Raw genomic sequence first — 15,433 nt, forward strand, 5'->3', positions numbered from 1 at the left:
GTTTAAAATTATCACAGCTTGCAGCCACAGTTGAAAGTGACCTCAAACTTTTTTTCATGTACAAATAATCTCCTCATAAACTGCTGGGATGTAGCTATTTCTTTTAGGACATGCAGGTTTTCTGTATCATGTGAATAATAAATGCTGCTTTTTGTTAAGAAAGGCTTTCAAAATTGCTCCTAATTGCCTGTAAATGAGCCTCCACCAGTCACCTTCAACACGCATGAATCTGAATGTCTCATTTTTCTTTGAACTTGAGTTCTCTTTTATTAAGAGCCGAAGAGGATTTTAAGTATTGTCACATTTCCAGGATACAAATGGCCTTTCCTTCTGAGGTTATGAGTCATTGCTGATTATAGGCAGCTGTGCCCTCTGGGATCCTGCTGCAGCACATCAAGCACAGAGACAGACAAGGCTTTGCATGACATTTGTGTGCTTATTCCATATCTGCACATGTGATGTGTTGTTTTTATTGCAATTATACTTCTGACATTTCCAGCATCAAGAGTCACTCCACCGATCCCAGTGAATACATTTAATTCCAGATGGTCACGAATTATAACTTACAGAACATACAAACTGTCCTTTACACCTTTATACAGGTGTAATACAGTGCTCCTGCAGGTCATTAAACATTTTTATGGTAGAATGTTCTGCATTCGGTTGTAATGAGTGGTTATTTGAGTTACTGGTTCCTTCCTATCAGCTCAAAGCACTCTGGCCATGCTTCTCTGACCTCTGGAAGTGCTGCTCACTGGATAATTTCTCTTTTTGGGACCATTCTTTGTAAACCCTGCAGATAGATGTGTGTAAAATCCCAGTAGATCATCAGTTCCTGAAATACTTAGACCATGCTCTCTGGCACCAACAATCATGCCATGTTCAAAGTGGATTAAATCACTTTTCTTCCTCATTTTGCCAATCAGTTTGAACTTCAGCAGGTCGTCTTGACCATGTCTGATTATTTGTGTTAACATGCAGTTGCACAGGTGCACCTAATTAAGTGGCTGGTGAGCGTAAATGAATGAGAATACCCCACACATCACACACTGCCAGACACTGAATAAATTTGAATAATCTGAATAAATATAAGCATAAATAAAACAGTAAGGGGTTCCTCTGCTGTATTCTTCTCAAAAGATGCTCTCAGCGCCGGACTGGTGAGTATTTCTGTCTCGGCTGTTGGTGGCTGTTAGAAAGCTGTTCCTTGGTGGCACCCACTCTGCTTTGCACAGCATGAACCTTTCAGGGCTGGCAGGGTTCAACTCTCGTTTCAGTGACAAAGAGTTGGCAGCACAACTAAAAGACCCAGTTATGACTGTGTTGTTTTCCAGGTCCGCTGCTGTGGCAGTGCTCGTGTAAAACCTCCGAAGCCCCTTCCTGATGTGGATGGTGAATAAGCCATAGATTAGGGGGTCCAGGCAAGCATTGACAAGGCCAAAGATAAACAGGATGTGGGTCAGCGAGTGGGAGACCTTCCCCTCCAGGTCATCGGGAAAAAACCAGTACCACAGGCCCAGCAGGTAGTATGGAGTCCAGCAGATGATGAAAGACAAGACAATCACAATACTCATTTTCAGAGTTCTCATCCGGGCTCTCGGGATGTTATTCTTTGAACACCGCAGGTGCATTTCACTGGAAGGTACTAGAAGCAGAACAGAGGGCAAAAACAAAATATAGTGGATATTTAAAATGTTAAAACTACAAACTAATACATTTATTATTTTATTGTTTATTGGTTGGAACAATTATTCAAGCTTAGGAAAGGTTCCCTTTGAGAGTGCTGAAATGGCAAATGGAAAGTCAAATAACCTTTTCGTCGTGGTCCTAAAGTTCTGAGTTTCTTTGGAGTGTTTGAATTCTTTTTCATTATTAAATGTATTCTGATCGCTTTCATCGTTGTTCTAATGCTCTTGGTTGTTTGTTTTGTTGTTGTTAGGCTCTGTTTTTGATTTCTGAGCATTAGTTCTTGTTATATCTGATGTGTTACTGTATAGTGTTTAAGGAGTTTTGAATTTCTATTAAGATGATTGACTGTTCCAGTGTTTGAATTCTTATTTTTCCATTCAACTTTAGTTCCTACATTGAACTTATTTGTTTAGTTCCCTCACTGTTTGCCTGACTGTTCCTCCCTGTATCTTATCTTTCTGTGGTCCCTCTCTATTAGTTCATTCATGTTTCTGTCTCCTTGTCTCAGTTATGAATGTTGTATATTTCCTGTTTTATTGTTGGTTTTGTTGTTAACTAGTCACCACCTGTGTCTTGTTTGGAGTTTACTTCCTGTCCGTTCAGCTGTGCCTCCTTCTCAGCTCCAAACTCCACTTCCCCGATCAGCCCTCTGTGCACAAATCATCATTCTCCTCCTTTGAGCTCAGTCTCAAACTCAGAGTTTCTAGTCTCATGCCTCCCTGTGTGTGCATTCTGTTCTTTTTGGATTGTGTTTAATCTCTTTGGACTTTATCAGATTTTAATAAAGGTCACTTTTTATCTACTCTGTGTCCTGTCTGCCTCTGCGTTCACCTTTGAACTGAATCTTGACACTTGCTGGGGGATCATCAATAGTAGGATTCTCCACCAGTTTATGACTGGTCAAACTGCCACACTGAGTCTTTGCTGGGGTTAAAAATCCACAAGATTCACGCTTAAGATTTAAGAGATGATTTCTTCTGCACAGTCATTTACTAAAAACTTCACAGGAATCTTTGGATTATTTATAGTAGGACTGTAAAGATGGTGTTGCAAGTGAAATTTTAAATTTAGTTATCATTGCTGTTATCAGCTTGAAGTAAACTGTCTCAATAACTGAAACTTACAGTTGTCCTTTTTCAGCCGTTTGGAGATCTCACAGAAGATCCTGGTGTAACAGGTGATCATGATGACCAGCGGCAGCAGGAACAGGCAGCAAAACGTGAACATGTTGTAGGCTGTTTCGTGCCAGCGAGTGACGAAGCTTCCCCGTGTCGTGCACTGAGTGAAGTCTTCAGGATGGACAATGGTCACACTGTGAAAAAGGAACATCTGGGGAGGGAAACTGCAATATTTAGCAAAGCTTTTTCAGTCATATGAAGTAACATGTGAGCTACTTCCACGGGTTTGCTGATATTTTCATTCAAAGCTGTCTTTACAGGTTGACCAGCTGGGAATGGATGCTGTTTTGGGAAGGAACTTTAAGGGCCAGATTACCCCAGTTGTGGTATTTCGTCCTGCTGATAGTTCATCATTTTGTACTGTTTCTATAGTCGAAAATATTTTGAATTAAACTGTTGTCTGTGTTTATTTACATAATAAGAGTGTAATAAATTAATATTATGTTGGATGAATTTACTCTGCTTAGCTAATGTCACTTGTTCACAGTTGTTTGTAAAGAGAAAGACTATTACTACCTTGGATTTTGACATCTGTGATATCAGGATAATAGATGGTACCATGTTACTGTCTCTCAGAGCAATGAATCACATGTTTTCCTGCTTGTGAGTGACAAAGTTTTATCTCCATCCTATCATCAGGATGTGATTTTAATAGGTGCTACTACTGTGGCTGTTATCTTCTGTTGACTAGATAAAAATAAACAGACAAAAAGGGTATTAATAATAGGGTATTACTTGATTATTGTAGAGTCATTACTTTGACATATGAAGTGCCTTGTTTGTCTTTGTCTTTGGATGGGTGGTCTAAACGCCAACGCCTTCAATGGCAGCAAGGCCACGGAACACTTATCTTTTGCTTGTCTCTGTTTTTGGATGGGTGTTCTGAAACGCTCATTATATGTTTTGACATGTAACAACAATAATTTGGTTCTTAATTGATTCTTGATTCTAAATTTATGTACAATGATTTGGTCCTAAATTTATTCTAAATTTATGTGCAGCACTTTGGTCAACTGTTGCTGCGTTAAATGTGCTTATAAATAAATGACTTAACTTGACTATTGTGATTTGGAGCTATATAAATCAAATTGAAATGGAAATTGAATTTTTAAAAAAAAGGGCAGATTGCAGTCAATTACTAAAGTTAAAAAGTCAGTCTGCAAACTCATGCTTGACAATTGTAACAATAGATGAACAGAATGAAATAGAAAAATAAAAGTGGCACACTCAGCTGATGTTCCCATGACAACAGGAAAATGTTACCTACAGTCCAAATGCAACAGTATCCCTCTGTTAATGTGTTCTTGGACAACAGCTAAGCTTTACATCACAGAAGTTTCATGCTGGGCCTGTGATACAATACCTGTACCCAGGATAGATTGTGGGATTTGTTCATATTCATAAAAATAAATAAAGCCACATTATCCTTTGAGTAAATGACCCCTTACTGTTCACTTTGGTCCTGCTTTCAGCAGTTTTCAACTTGGAGATGAATATGTTGCAAGGAGTTCTTTATTTCAGACTGCCTCTGCACTTTTATTCTGAAAATGATTATTTATGGAACAGAGATCTTAATAGAGAATAGAATAGACTTTTGGAGAGGACGAGAAGCAATTTAGTCCCCAGATCTAATTAAAATCAGTTCTGATCTTTGCCTGTGCTGTCAGCAGGAGTGCCTGACCTTACCTGAGGGACAGACAACACAACGCTCATAACCCAAGCCACCGTGAGCATGACTCTGTTCCTCTTTCTGGCCTTATTGATGGCCAGAGGGTTGAGGATGGCTGACTGCCTATCCAAACTGATCACCACTGTGACAAAGGCACAGGAGTACATCGCCTGCAGCTTAAGAAACATCAGCATCCTGCAGGCAAAGTCTCCGGCAAGCCACTGAACTGTGATGTTCCACACCGCATCTACGGGCATCACAATGAAGGTCACAAGCAGATCCGCCATCGTCAGGTTGACAATCAGCACCCTGACATGGGATTTTCGCTTCCCATCTATGCGCGCCGCCCACAGCACGGCCAGGTTGCAAAAGGCAGATATGCCACAGAGGATGAAGGTGATGATCACTCTCGCTTTGGCCGCTGTGCTGAATATGGGCAGCTGCGGGGCATCGCCCCTCACCGTCCAGTTCGAAAGGGCAGAGGAGCAGTTGCAGCTGGTATTAAGTTGGTGGTCTGCCGCCAGGTGATACATAACCGCTGCAGAGACACACAGAGAGGAGTTCATTTTCTGAAGCTCAGGGGAAGATACATTGTGCTCATCCACCATGAAGGTCAACACTGGAAACAAGAGAAAAGCAGTAACAGGGAATCACCAAGGGACCAGAATGAATGTGTTACAAGAGAAACACAAACAGCCCATAAATGATGGCAGCACATCAAGAGGAAGTAATATGCATGTATGGACGCCCAGTGTGCACTGAGCTGGAAGGATGGAGCTAACAGACTGTGAGGAACATCGGAATAAAGTCAGCTAACGTAATAGCTGAATACTGAAACTTTCTACACGTGTTTTTGTGTTTTCCTATAGGGCAAGCAAGAAGTCTATTTATCCACAACTTACAAAGTATTTATTTAAAAAAAACAACAACATGAGAAAGGTTTGCAAAAATAAGATATATTATTATATGATTAAATATTAAATCAGGAGCAACATTAAAATTAAAGTATGATAGTGATCATGTAATGAAATGGTGTTTTGAGAGCCCCATTTCCTAATATAAAACATTACAGCGATTCCTGGTGCGTAACATCATGAAACGTTTAAATCCAAGCGTCATTCTTCAAATCCAAGACAGTCAAAATACAGATTCATAACTGCCTTTAGCAACAGGAGCAGTATAGTATAACTTTTATACTGTGAACGTGTTTCATAAGTGTAATAAAAGAGGAAATATTACATGCACAGTCGCATCGTAGGCTATAACCACAGAACAAAAACAGTTTCTGCGACTAATCCGGCTAATCTGTCGCTCTCAGATCCAAACAGACCAAATTTCTTTAATTTGCGCATCTTTTTTGAGTTTCCCGTTTAATAGCAAGCGACAGTGATTAGAAGACACGGCGCACTGTTTGTCAGGAGCATCTGGAGCTCTAGGCAGTAAAACTGCACCCTGCAGTTTGTCTTTACTAAACCCCACAACAAGATCAGCATCGCATCCACCGGACATTTTCGGTGGCATTTTATTTTATGCATTCAGCAACAAAGGCCAGACATAAACAACAACAACAAAAAAAACCCACAAAGCGATACTTAAAAACCACAATTTACAAATGCTTCCTAATCAATAAAGTTTTTTATTGCATCACCAAAAAATAAAACAAAAAACAAAAAAATAATAACTGTCAGCGTGCCATTAAATAGAAAAAAAAAAACAACTTACGTGGAGTGAGGCTGTTTCTCCCCGAGGATTTAAAAATCACCGCAGGACGAGCTTTTGTGTATTAATGCATTAATGTGCGCCTGTCTTTCACAGGTATGCTGCTGCAAGTTTACAAAGTCCGCAGGGTCAGCCGTCCGCCCGGCTCTTCTGCTCCAGCTGCTCCGCCCTTATCCATAAACACCAATCTGTGCTGTCTGAGATAAATCTCCGTGGGGGGGTCTGACCTCAGCTTCATACGCCAAGAGCTCGCTCAAGTGGTTAGGAAGCATAACTGTGATGGATGATGACAAGACAGACAAAAAAACAAAAAACAAAGATAGTTTGGATGAGGCTTAGGGTGAGTGATACCCTCCAGTCAACCCCTCAGTCTAGTGAATGTAGTTTATGAAATCTGGGCAAAAGAAAGCTGAGGCTTGAAAAAGTTTATATTTAACATGTAAGATTTAGAAATGTTCACGTCCACAGAAAGTGTTTTTAACCAATTATTTTGTGTTTTTCTATACGTGCACTTTTATGCCTGAGTGAACATTAACACAAACCTTAATTTAATTTTTTTTTTTTTAACTGTCCAAGACAGTTCAAAATACTTCTAGAAGGAGTTTGGTTTAAGTCATCTTTGCATCTCTTAATGTTTTAGCTTCCGTACAGCTTGATCCACGAGCAGATGAATCTGAAGGCTGACAGTTGAAAAAAATTATCCAAGGTCACCTAAAATCTGACTTTAAGGTGTATATAGCTGTTTGCCACATCATAACTTGTTTCAGTAGCTCTAGTCCAATAAAGGTGCAAAGTGGAAGAAGTTATGGTCAGAAATTTAGATACACTCATCATGGGCATGAATATAATGTTCATTTTTTAAAATTATTTCTTTGAATGTTCTTTTTCTGGGGTGGAATAATTGTACAACAGACGTCTTTAATTACTTAAAAAAAAAAAAGGAAAAAAAAAGAATTGGTTGCACAAGTTAGTGATCGTTGACTACAGCAGTTTCTCCTTGCCATCATAAAAGCATTTTGTTTGACAGCACACATTGGACTGACCAATATTCTGGACAATAGGAAGCTCAAAGAAGGAGAACTGAAGATATACACAAGTTGGAAAGGTCTCTTGGAGCCATTTCTAAACAATTGTAGATGCCAAAATCATCAGTTCAAACAGTTATTCAAACAGTTATTTGAATGCCAAGGTCTAGAGGAAAACACAAACTTTTACCCTCAGAAGAGAGGAAATTGGTTAGGTTCAGGAACAACTCAGGAACTACAAAAGCTCAAGCCTGCCATGACCTGGAAACCACTGGAACATCAGCGCCATTGTCCACAGTGAAGCAAGTTTTACATCACCGTGGACTGAGAGGGTGGAGACTAAAAAGAGAAACCCCTGCTCCAAAATCAACACCTTCAGGCTCAACTGAAATTTGCAGTGTCCATGATGCTGATGTCTGTGGGAGCAGGATATGGTTACTGCTTGGCTGCAGGAGGAGAAACAGTTCAAGGATAAGTACCAAGTGAAGCTGCAGATTTGTTAACCCTTCTTATGCATGGCCCAGCATGGCTAACATGCACACATGGACCACATCAGTCAGCAGTCACAAAGTGCAGTGTAACCTCAGTGGAGCACAGAGTGTTTATGTTGTTGTTTTTGTTGTTTTGGTTTTTTCAGTCTAAGCATTTGAAAGAAGACTGGCTGCTGCCTGCTCCAGTCTAAGTTTCTGGTATGAACAATATGTTTACCTGAAACTTGGCAGCGGCTTTGAGGTATACTTTTATTGTTTAATCAGAATTAATGTTGCAAATAAACCAGTGCAATGCACATAATGGATCAGGTTACTAACTTTTTTTGGAGGGATGAATGTACCCCTGATCTCAGTCCAAGTCCAAAATTGCCTATGTGATACTATCCCTACTACAATGTGCAATTTAATTTTCAATTCAATTCAATTCAATTTTATTTATATAGCACCAAATCACAACGATCACCTCAAGGTAGGGATGGGAAGCGAGAACAGGTTCTTATAGAGAACAGGTTCATATAGAGAACAGGTTCATATAGAGAACAGGTTCTTATAGAGAACAGGTTCATATAGAGAACAGGTTCATATAGAGAACAGGTTCTTATAGAGAACAGGTTCTTATAGAGAACAGGTTCATATAGAGAACAGGTTCATATAGAAAACAGGTTCTTATAGAGAACAGGTTCTTATAGAGAACAGGTTCATATAGAGAACAGGTTCTTATAGAGAACAGGTTCATATAGAGAACAGGTTCATATAGAAAACAGGTTCATATAGAAAACAGGTTCTTATAGAGAACAGGTTCTTATAGAGAACAGGTTCATATAGAAAACAGGTTCTTATAGAGAACAGGTTCATATAGAGAACAGGTTCTTATAGAGAACAGGTTCATATAGAGAACAGGTTCTTATAGAGAACAGGTTCTTATAGAGAACAGGTTCATATAGAGAACAGGTTCTTATAGAGAACAGGTTCATATAGAAAACAGGTTCTTATAGAGAACAGGTTCTTATAGAGAACAGGTTCATATAGAGAACAGGTTCTTATAGAGAACAGGTTCTCAGTAATTGAATTCCTTGGAATCGTTAGTCTGCTTGCTTAACGATTCAGCTTATCGATTCCATTGACGTGAGGACGCATTTACGTGATTACATTACACACGCTCCTTATTTGGTTCGTAACATATCCCACAGTGTGAAGACAGAAGCCTCAAGATAAAAAAGCATTACAAAATTATGTTCACAGTGTTTCAGCAAAAGCAGCAGCTGTTTTACGTGCAGTCTGTGCACATGCAGCAAGCGCAAAAAGGCGGAGCCGTTACCGTGACGGTGAGCTCGGATGGAGCGAAAGGAAACGTTTTTCTCGTGTCCAAAGCAGCAGCGCTTTTCCCCGTTAAAATCTTTACTTTGAAACAGCTGGAGGTCCTTCATCAACCACCTGATCAGTAAGTGCCAATGTGAAGAAAAGAGAACTTTGTAGCTGCTCCATCACACAGCAAAAAAAACCAAACAAAAAAAAAAAAAAAAAAAAAAACTGCAGTATGGAAGTTAAAATATGCATATGGATTGTTAATACGAAAAAAGTATTTCTAATCAGATCACTCGATTAAGCAATGGAACAATTGATAGTTGCAACCCTATTTTGCTGTACTGCTTTCACTATACTGTATGAATGATCTCCATCTCCTGTAACATTTCACTGTAAACCCAGATAAGTTGAATCTACTTAAAAAAGCTTAAGTAAGCACTGCTTCATTACCAACTGGACTAAATTGTATGTTCTAATTGACCAAACTTATCTTTTATAGTCAAAAAGAGTAAGTTTGGTCAATTTAGTTCAACTGATAATGAAGCAGTGCTTACTTAACAAGCTGAGTTAAATAAATGGGTGAATGATTGCTTAAACTAAGTATCTTCAGTTACTGAAACTCTGTTATTAGTACATTCAACTTAGATCTTTCATTCCATTCCAAAAGGGCCTCAAGTATATTCAACATAGTCCACTGCACTTATTCAACTGATGCTCATTACTTAAAAAATTTAAGGGAACGAGTTACTTTGGTTTTTTTAAGTAGATTCAACATATCCGGGTTTACAGTGCAGGACAAGAATTCAATTTAGCATTTGGGACCATAAACTCATCAGGAAAATATTTATGAATGTCATGTCCTGGGCCGTCTGCCCAGCATTTTCAGTTAAGTTTTATTTTTCCTGAGTTTCAGTCCCCAGTTTGTTTTGATGTTCTTGTTCCCTTTGTCCCTGTCTCCCCTGTATCTATGGTCTTGTGTCTGTTTTGTTGTCTTGTATTAATTCTGACCTCCTGTGTTTCTTATGGAGTTTTGTTCCCAGTATTGTGACAAGTCTGCGTCTTTGTCTCCCTCTTCTGTCTTCCTGTTTTACTTTGATAGTTGTCTGGTCCATGTCTGTTGTCTTCAGTTTTGCTTCCCCCAGTCTAGGTAATCAGCATCACCTGTGTTCCCACCTGTTTCCTCTTTCCCCATCAGCCCATCTGTGTATTTAAGTCCTGAGTTTTCTCTGCCTGTTGTCGCGTTGTCTTTGTATGTTCTCTGGCTGTGTTTCTTGCTCTCCCCTGGAATTACGTTTTGTATATGTTTCTGGTGCCTCAGGTTTTTTGCTACTAGCTCTGCCTAGTCTGGCTTTATGTTGAACTCCTGCGAATAAAATAGAATTTTCCTTTTACCTCCGCCTGACGAGTCCTGCTTTCGGGTCCTCTTTCTGCCTGCTGCACAGCCGGGACGTGGCAATGAAAGTCAAAAGTTAAGTGACAAGTAGAATTATTTTCCCATAGACTTCTATTCAGTCTGACTTATTTTTCACCAAATTAGTCGCCCCCTGCTGGCCATGAGAAAGAATGCGGGGGGGGGGGTCTCTTTTTTTTCACTTTTCAAAGGCTTTTAGGAAACAAGTCAGGTAGCAAATAAACACCAAATATTTCAGTCCTGTGTGGTTCTGGCATGTCTTCATGGCTACATTTCATTTAAATAAAATGCTTATAGACTGGGCTCTGCTTCCATGGGAATATCTCACTTACAGCCCATCGCAGGTCATGGCAAGGAGGAGAGGTGACAGCAATTAATTAAAGAAGCGCAGTCATTCTCTTTATCCATTCCAGTCTGAGAAGCACAAAAGAAATGAGTGATGGCACAATAATCAATGATCCATTACATGTAGAAACTGACTGCAGTGATTTATGGTTTAATGAGGACACATTTTAGCTGTCTGTTATTGTTTGATGAATTTCCTAAAATTGCCAGTGTCAGGTTGAATTTTTTGTTTCATTATGGGTGGTAAAACTTTTCACCTGACATAAAGAAAATGGACTAAAGCAGGTGGAAAGAGATATTTTGAAGCTTATCTCTAAAAGCATTTGACTCTGTTATGTGTAATGACAAATATAACATGAATAACTAGTAAGTAAAGTGTAACTAGTATTTAAGTCTCATTTTTTAATTAACTTGTTATGACCCAGGACATAATTTTGTGAATTGTTTTAACACCTCCATACCTGGAGATGGTGCTGATAATTTTTTTCTCTTCAGTGTTTTTTATTATGCAAGCTCCAAGTGGCAGTTAACCATTGGCTGGAGGCTGAAGAGCGCTGGCTATAAACTGGGACCTGTCAACACTGGCTGTTTTTCTGTTCACAACAAGGCTGTGTTTTTTTCAGAAGTATGTAGTTCTTCGTGTTTTGGTGTGTGTATCTGAAAATTAGTTCTCCTTGTATATATTGTAGACATTGTAAATACCTTTTTTTCTAACATAATTCACCTGGTAGCTGTAGGGGTGGGAAGCCTTTTTTCTTTCAGTAGCTTTTCTCCTATTTGGGCTAGGGAGGCAGGTAAGAGTCTTATATTTTCTTTTGGATTTTTCCATGGTGGTAGAGAAGTTAGTTGTGTTTTCTTTTCTAGAATATTTTGTTTGTTGTTTTGGCTGTGCCCACCCTGAAGTGATCAACCATCAGAATATAAATAAACTATTCTGAAACTGTGGCCTCACTGTTTCACTGGTTCTTCTCAGGAGCAGGGGAGTCACGTTTATATTGCACTGTGTTTTCCCCAGGGTGTAACATAACTGGGGGCTCATCTGGGATCTGAACCCGGATCTGAAGCTCTCACACCAAAGCAAGAATCATCCCCTAGACCTAGCACTCCAGTTTATTTCAAATCCATAGGTCTGATGCAATATTGTCCACCCAGTAAAGTTTATTATTACAAAGGGTCAGACACTAGCTTTGGAGGTCCAAATTCTTCACAAATCTCTGATAAAACAAATTAAAATGTCTTATTTCTAGTTTCATGCATCTTGTTAAGTTCTCCAACACTGTGTTCCAGAGAGTTGGACCCTTATCTCTGTGTGCTGGAGAGAGGACCCACATGTAGGATTTAGAGGCAGGATAAATTGACTCTTAATGCTTTATCCTGAAGGTAAATCAGTGAAACTAAACAGAAATCCAAAATCAGGAGCCTGAGACATGTGAAACACTGAGGAGTTGAGGAAGCACAAATGAGAGAAATGAGAAAAGCCCATAGACAAAACAGAAGGTGACAAAGATAAGGACATGCAGGAGACACTAGGAAAATGTCAATTTTCAAAACAAAAGAAGGAATATCAATAAAATCAAAACAGGGACCAAAACTCAAAAAAATATTTACAAGCACCCAAAAACCCTGGTGCACCCTGGAAAGGTTATCAGTCCTTTCCAAAAGTAAGTTTGGTTTAAATAAATGAATACATTATTAAAAAGTGAGCAGGTATTAATGAGGAAGACCAATCATTAATGTTTTTATTGGTTCATTAACACTTTAAATGTATAATTTGTTCTTCTGATACTTTATAAGCTCTAGCTTTCATTTCAAAGTATTTATTGTGTTCGTCACCTTCATAATAGCTAAACAGACCAATTATAGCAATCTTCTGGTAAATATGCAACAGAGCAAGTCAAATTCATATTGTTGCTGCTCTGGAGAGAGCACTGAATCCTGTGATATGAAGATCCTCACTATCACCATGACATTTCCAGACCATTAATGTGTTTGAAAGGGACTGGCAAAGCAATATGCCGTGCCCTTCCTTTGTGATGTGCTCATGTTTATGTTGCAGGATCTGTTGTGATACACTGAGATGGATTCATCTTGTGTAAGTGTTGTCCAAATCACCAGGTGGAAGGAAGGAAGGAAGGGAACATACTGACCCAAACATGTTGTTTTGTCACCCCTGGTCTTCCACCTTTATTCATTACAAGCTCTTGAAGGGAACTCAATACTCTGAATAAACCCTCAGTTATGGTTTTAGGCTTTAAAAAAGGAGAACTATTGAACTGTTTATAAACATTAGATGAAAAATAAGAGTTTATTATGGTTACATAAAAAGGCTATCTGCAAAGAAAGGGCGTTTTATGATATAAGAAAACTTTTATGTTCTTGTTGTGCTATTCATGAACCATTTAATGTACATACAGTAACTATATCTGCTTCAATCGGTAAGCTATTGTATGTGGCTATCAAGCTACTATTAAACCATTAATCTCATGTAGCCTGAGGTCATCTGATTTTGGTAGTTAAATGTATGTTACTTTCATTTCTCTCAAAAGCTTGCATTTAGAGTAGAGATAGAGCAGCTGGACTGAAACTGATTTTAGAATCAAAGTGGAGTCAAAACTGTGCTTTAGAGGCAGAAGTCCTCATGCCTAGCAAACATAAGGTACTGCTTTTTGCCTGGCTTACAGTGTATTATCTCTACAATAAAGCATGGTGGTGTTGTCACAGCTACTGGGATGCAGAAACTTGTGAGAACTGAGGTAAAGGACGAATGCAGCCAAATACAAAGAGGTCCTTGAAGACAATCTGCACCAAAGTGCCTGAGACTATAGTAAAGTTCACCTTTCAGCATCACAATGACCCAAAGCCTATAGCCAAGACAATGCTGGAGGGGCTACAGACTGCAGAGGCATCCCTGACCATCCTCAAGTGGTCCAGTGAAAGCACAGACTTAAATCCTACAGGATGTCTGTGGAAAGACCATAGACTGTTTATAAAATGTGGATGTAGGACCGGGATGGCATCTATTGATTAGTATAGTCTTGTTTTTGGCATCAGATTTAAAAAATTTGGCTAGATATGACAGTGAATCCAAGGATTTGTTGACTAAGTATATCCTCCTTTCAGATTTTAATGAGGACCTCATTTTGCAATATTCTATTCAGTATGACTTGAAACTAGTGACTCAGCCCATAAAGTCATCAGTAAACTGCTTATTGCAGTCACAGAGGAGAGAGCAGAGCTTCATTTCCTATTGACGTCTATATAATCAGAAACCTTTTTGCAGCAAAGTGACCAACCCGTGGTGTCCATTAGGAAGAATGCAGGTTTTTTTTTTTGTGTAACATCCATTTATTACCACCTCATATGACAAATCTGGAAATTACAAACATTGTTTAATTGAAACATTATCCTCAACATTTAAAATAAGAAGCTCAAAGCAAAACAAAACAAAAAACAAAAAAAAAATTAAGTTAATAGGAGTGATAAGTCAACCTGAGAAATGGTATAAGGATGATCAATTGATCCAGAGTGAAAAAAATTTAAGCACAGGCAGGACGTATACAGGAAACATGACTATTATTAGTCATTCATTGCTGATTTAGAATATCCTTCACATTTTAATCAGTCATTTTATTTGAAAAATAATTTTTACACTTTGAGAACTCTTGGTTTTAAAGAACATTATAAACCATGTTGATCCTTTGCTATAAAAAGGTCTTATTATTAAAAATCTTGCCACTGCTAAAATAGTATCTGACACCATTTGAGCTCTTAAGCTTTGGCTTTAAATAATTTAAAGTAATAATAATTTAACCCAATTTGAACACAACAGACAGACAGATGAGGTTAAACTCTACAAGAGTGTCTACAAGATGATCAAACTTTGGTGTCAGAGTCAGTAGTGTCACATTTCAGTAGAAATTTTTTTTTTCTCTTTCATCCCCCCAACTCTGTGTCAAATAGTTTGAAAAATAAAATAAAACAAACAAAAAAAATCCCAAGTGCGAGACTTATTTGGAAAGACAAAACCCAACGCGATGAATAACAGCAATGATCTGTATGGTGATCATAAAACTACTTCCCCAAGATGCTGATAGACTGTATACAATTTGCTGTGGTGATCAGAGCCAACACTCATACAGACACATACAAGGACAGAAAATCCAGGTTTGGCGCTCCGGAGCAGAATCGAACCATATCTGAGCGGAGGCTGGCAGGACAGGAAGCAGGACGAAAGGAAGAGGCAAGTTCTTCTAGCACCCTGGAGAAAGGAGACCGGAGTCCCCCTAGCAGAAAAAATAGCCATCCTTTCCTCCTGCTTGTCCTTCCCACATTTGCATTGCTCTACCTGTGTTTCTCCTCACTTTATCCACAAGTTACCTACTCCCTCACAGTCTTTTGGAAACAGTGCAAACTAGGAAATGTGTGCTTGAGGAGATCTCATCACCAAAGAATCGGTACATGGACAGAAAGAGAGTACCCTAGAAGTTTGCTGCTGAGAGCACTAAGAAAAACCCGACTATACACTTTAATTATAATGTAATCAGTTTTCCTCTACACCAGGGATCCTCAAATCCAGGCCTCGAGGTCCGGTGTCCTGCAGG

General features: G+C 38.9%; 1 protein-coding gene across 1 annotated transcript; it reads right to left on the reverse strand.

Moving 5' to 3' along the window:
- Positions 1–892: 892 nt before the first annotated feature.
- On the reverse strand, positions 893–6,397 carry LOC115775038 (putative gonadotropin-releasing hormone II receptor). Its single transcript, XM_030722484.1, has 4 exons — positions 6,259–6,397; positions 4,554–5,155; positions 2,814–3,018; positions 893–1,645 (listed from the first exon to the last, which is right to left on the reverse strand). The coding sequence occupies exons 2-4, from the start codon at positions 5,142–5,144 to the stop codon at positions 1,134–1,136; spliced, it is 1,308 nt and encodes a 435-aa protein (XP_030578344.1). The 5' UTR covers positions 5,145–5,155; positions 6,259–6,397; the 3' UTR covers positions 893–1,133.
- Positions 6,398–15,433: the final 9,036 nt, after the last annotated feature.

The sequence above is a fragment of the Archocentrus centrarchus genome, chromosome 3, assembly GCF_007364275.1.
Source record: "Archocentrus centrarchus isolate MPI-CPG fArcCen1 chromosome 3, fArcCen1, whole genome shotgun sequence".
Taxonomy (NCBI): domain Eukaryota; kingdom Metazoa; phylum Chordata; class Actinopteri; order Cichliformes; family Cichlidae; genus Archocentrus; species Archocentrus centrarchus.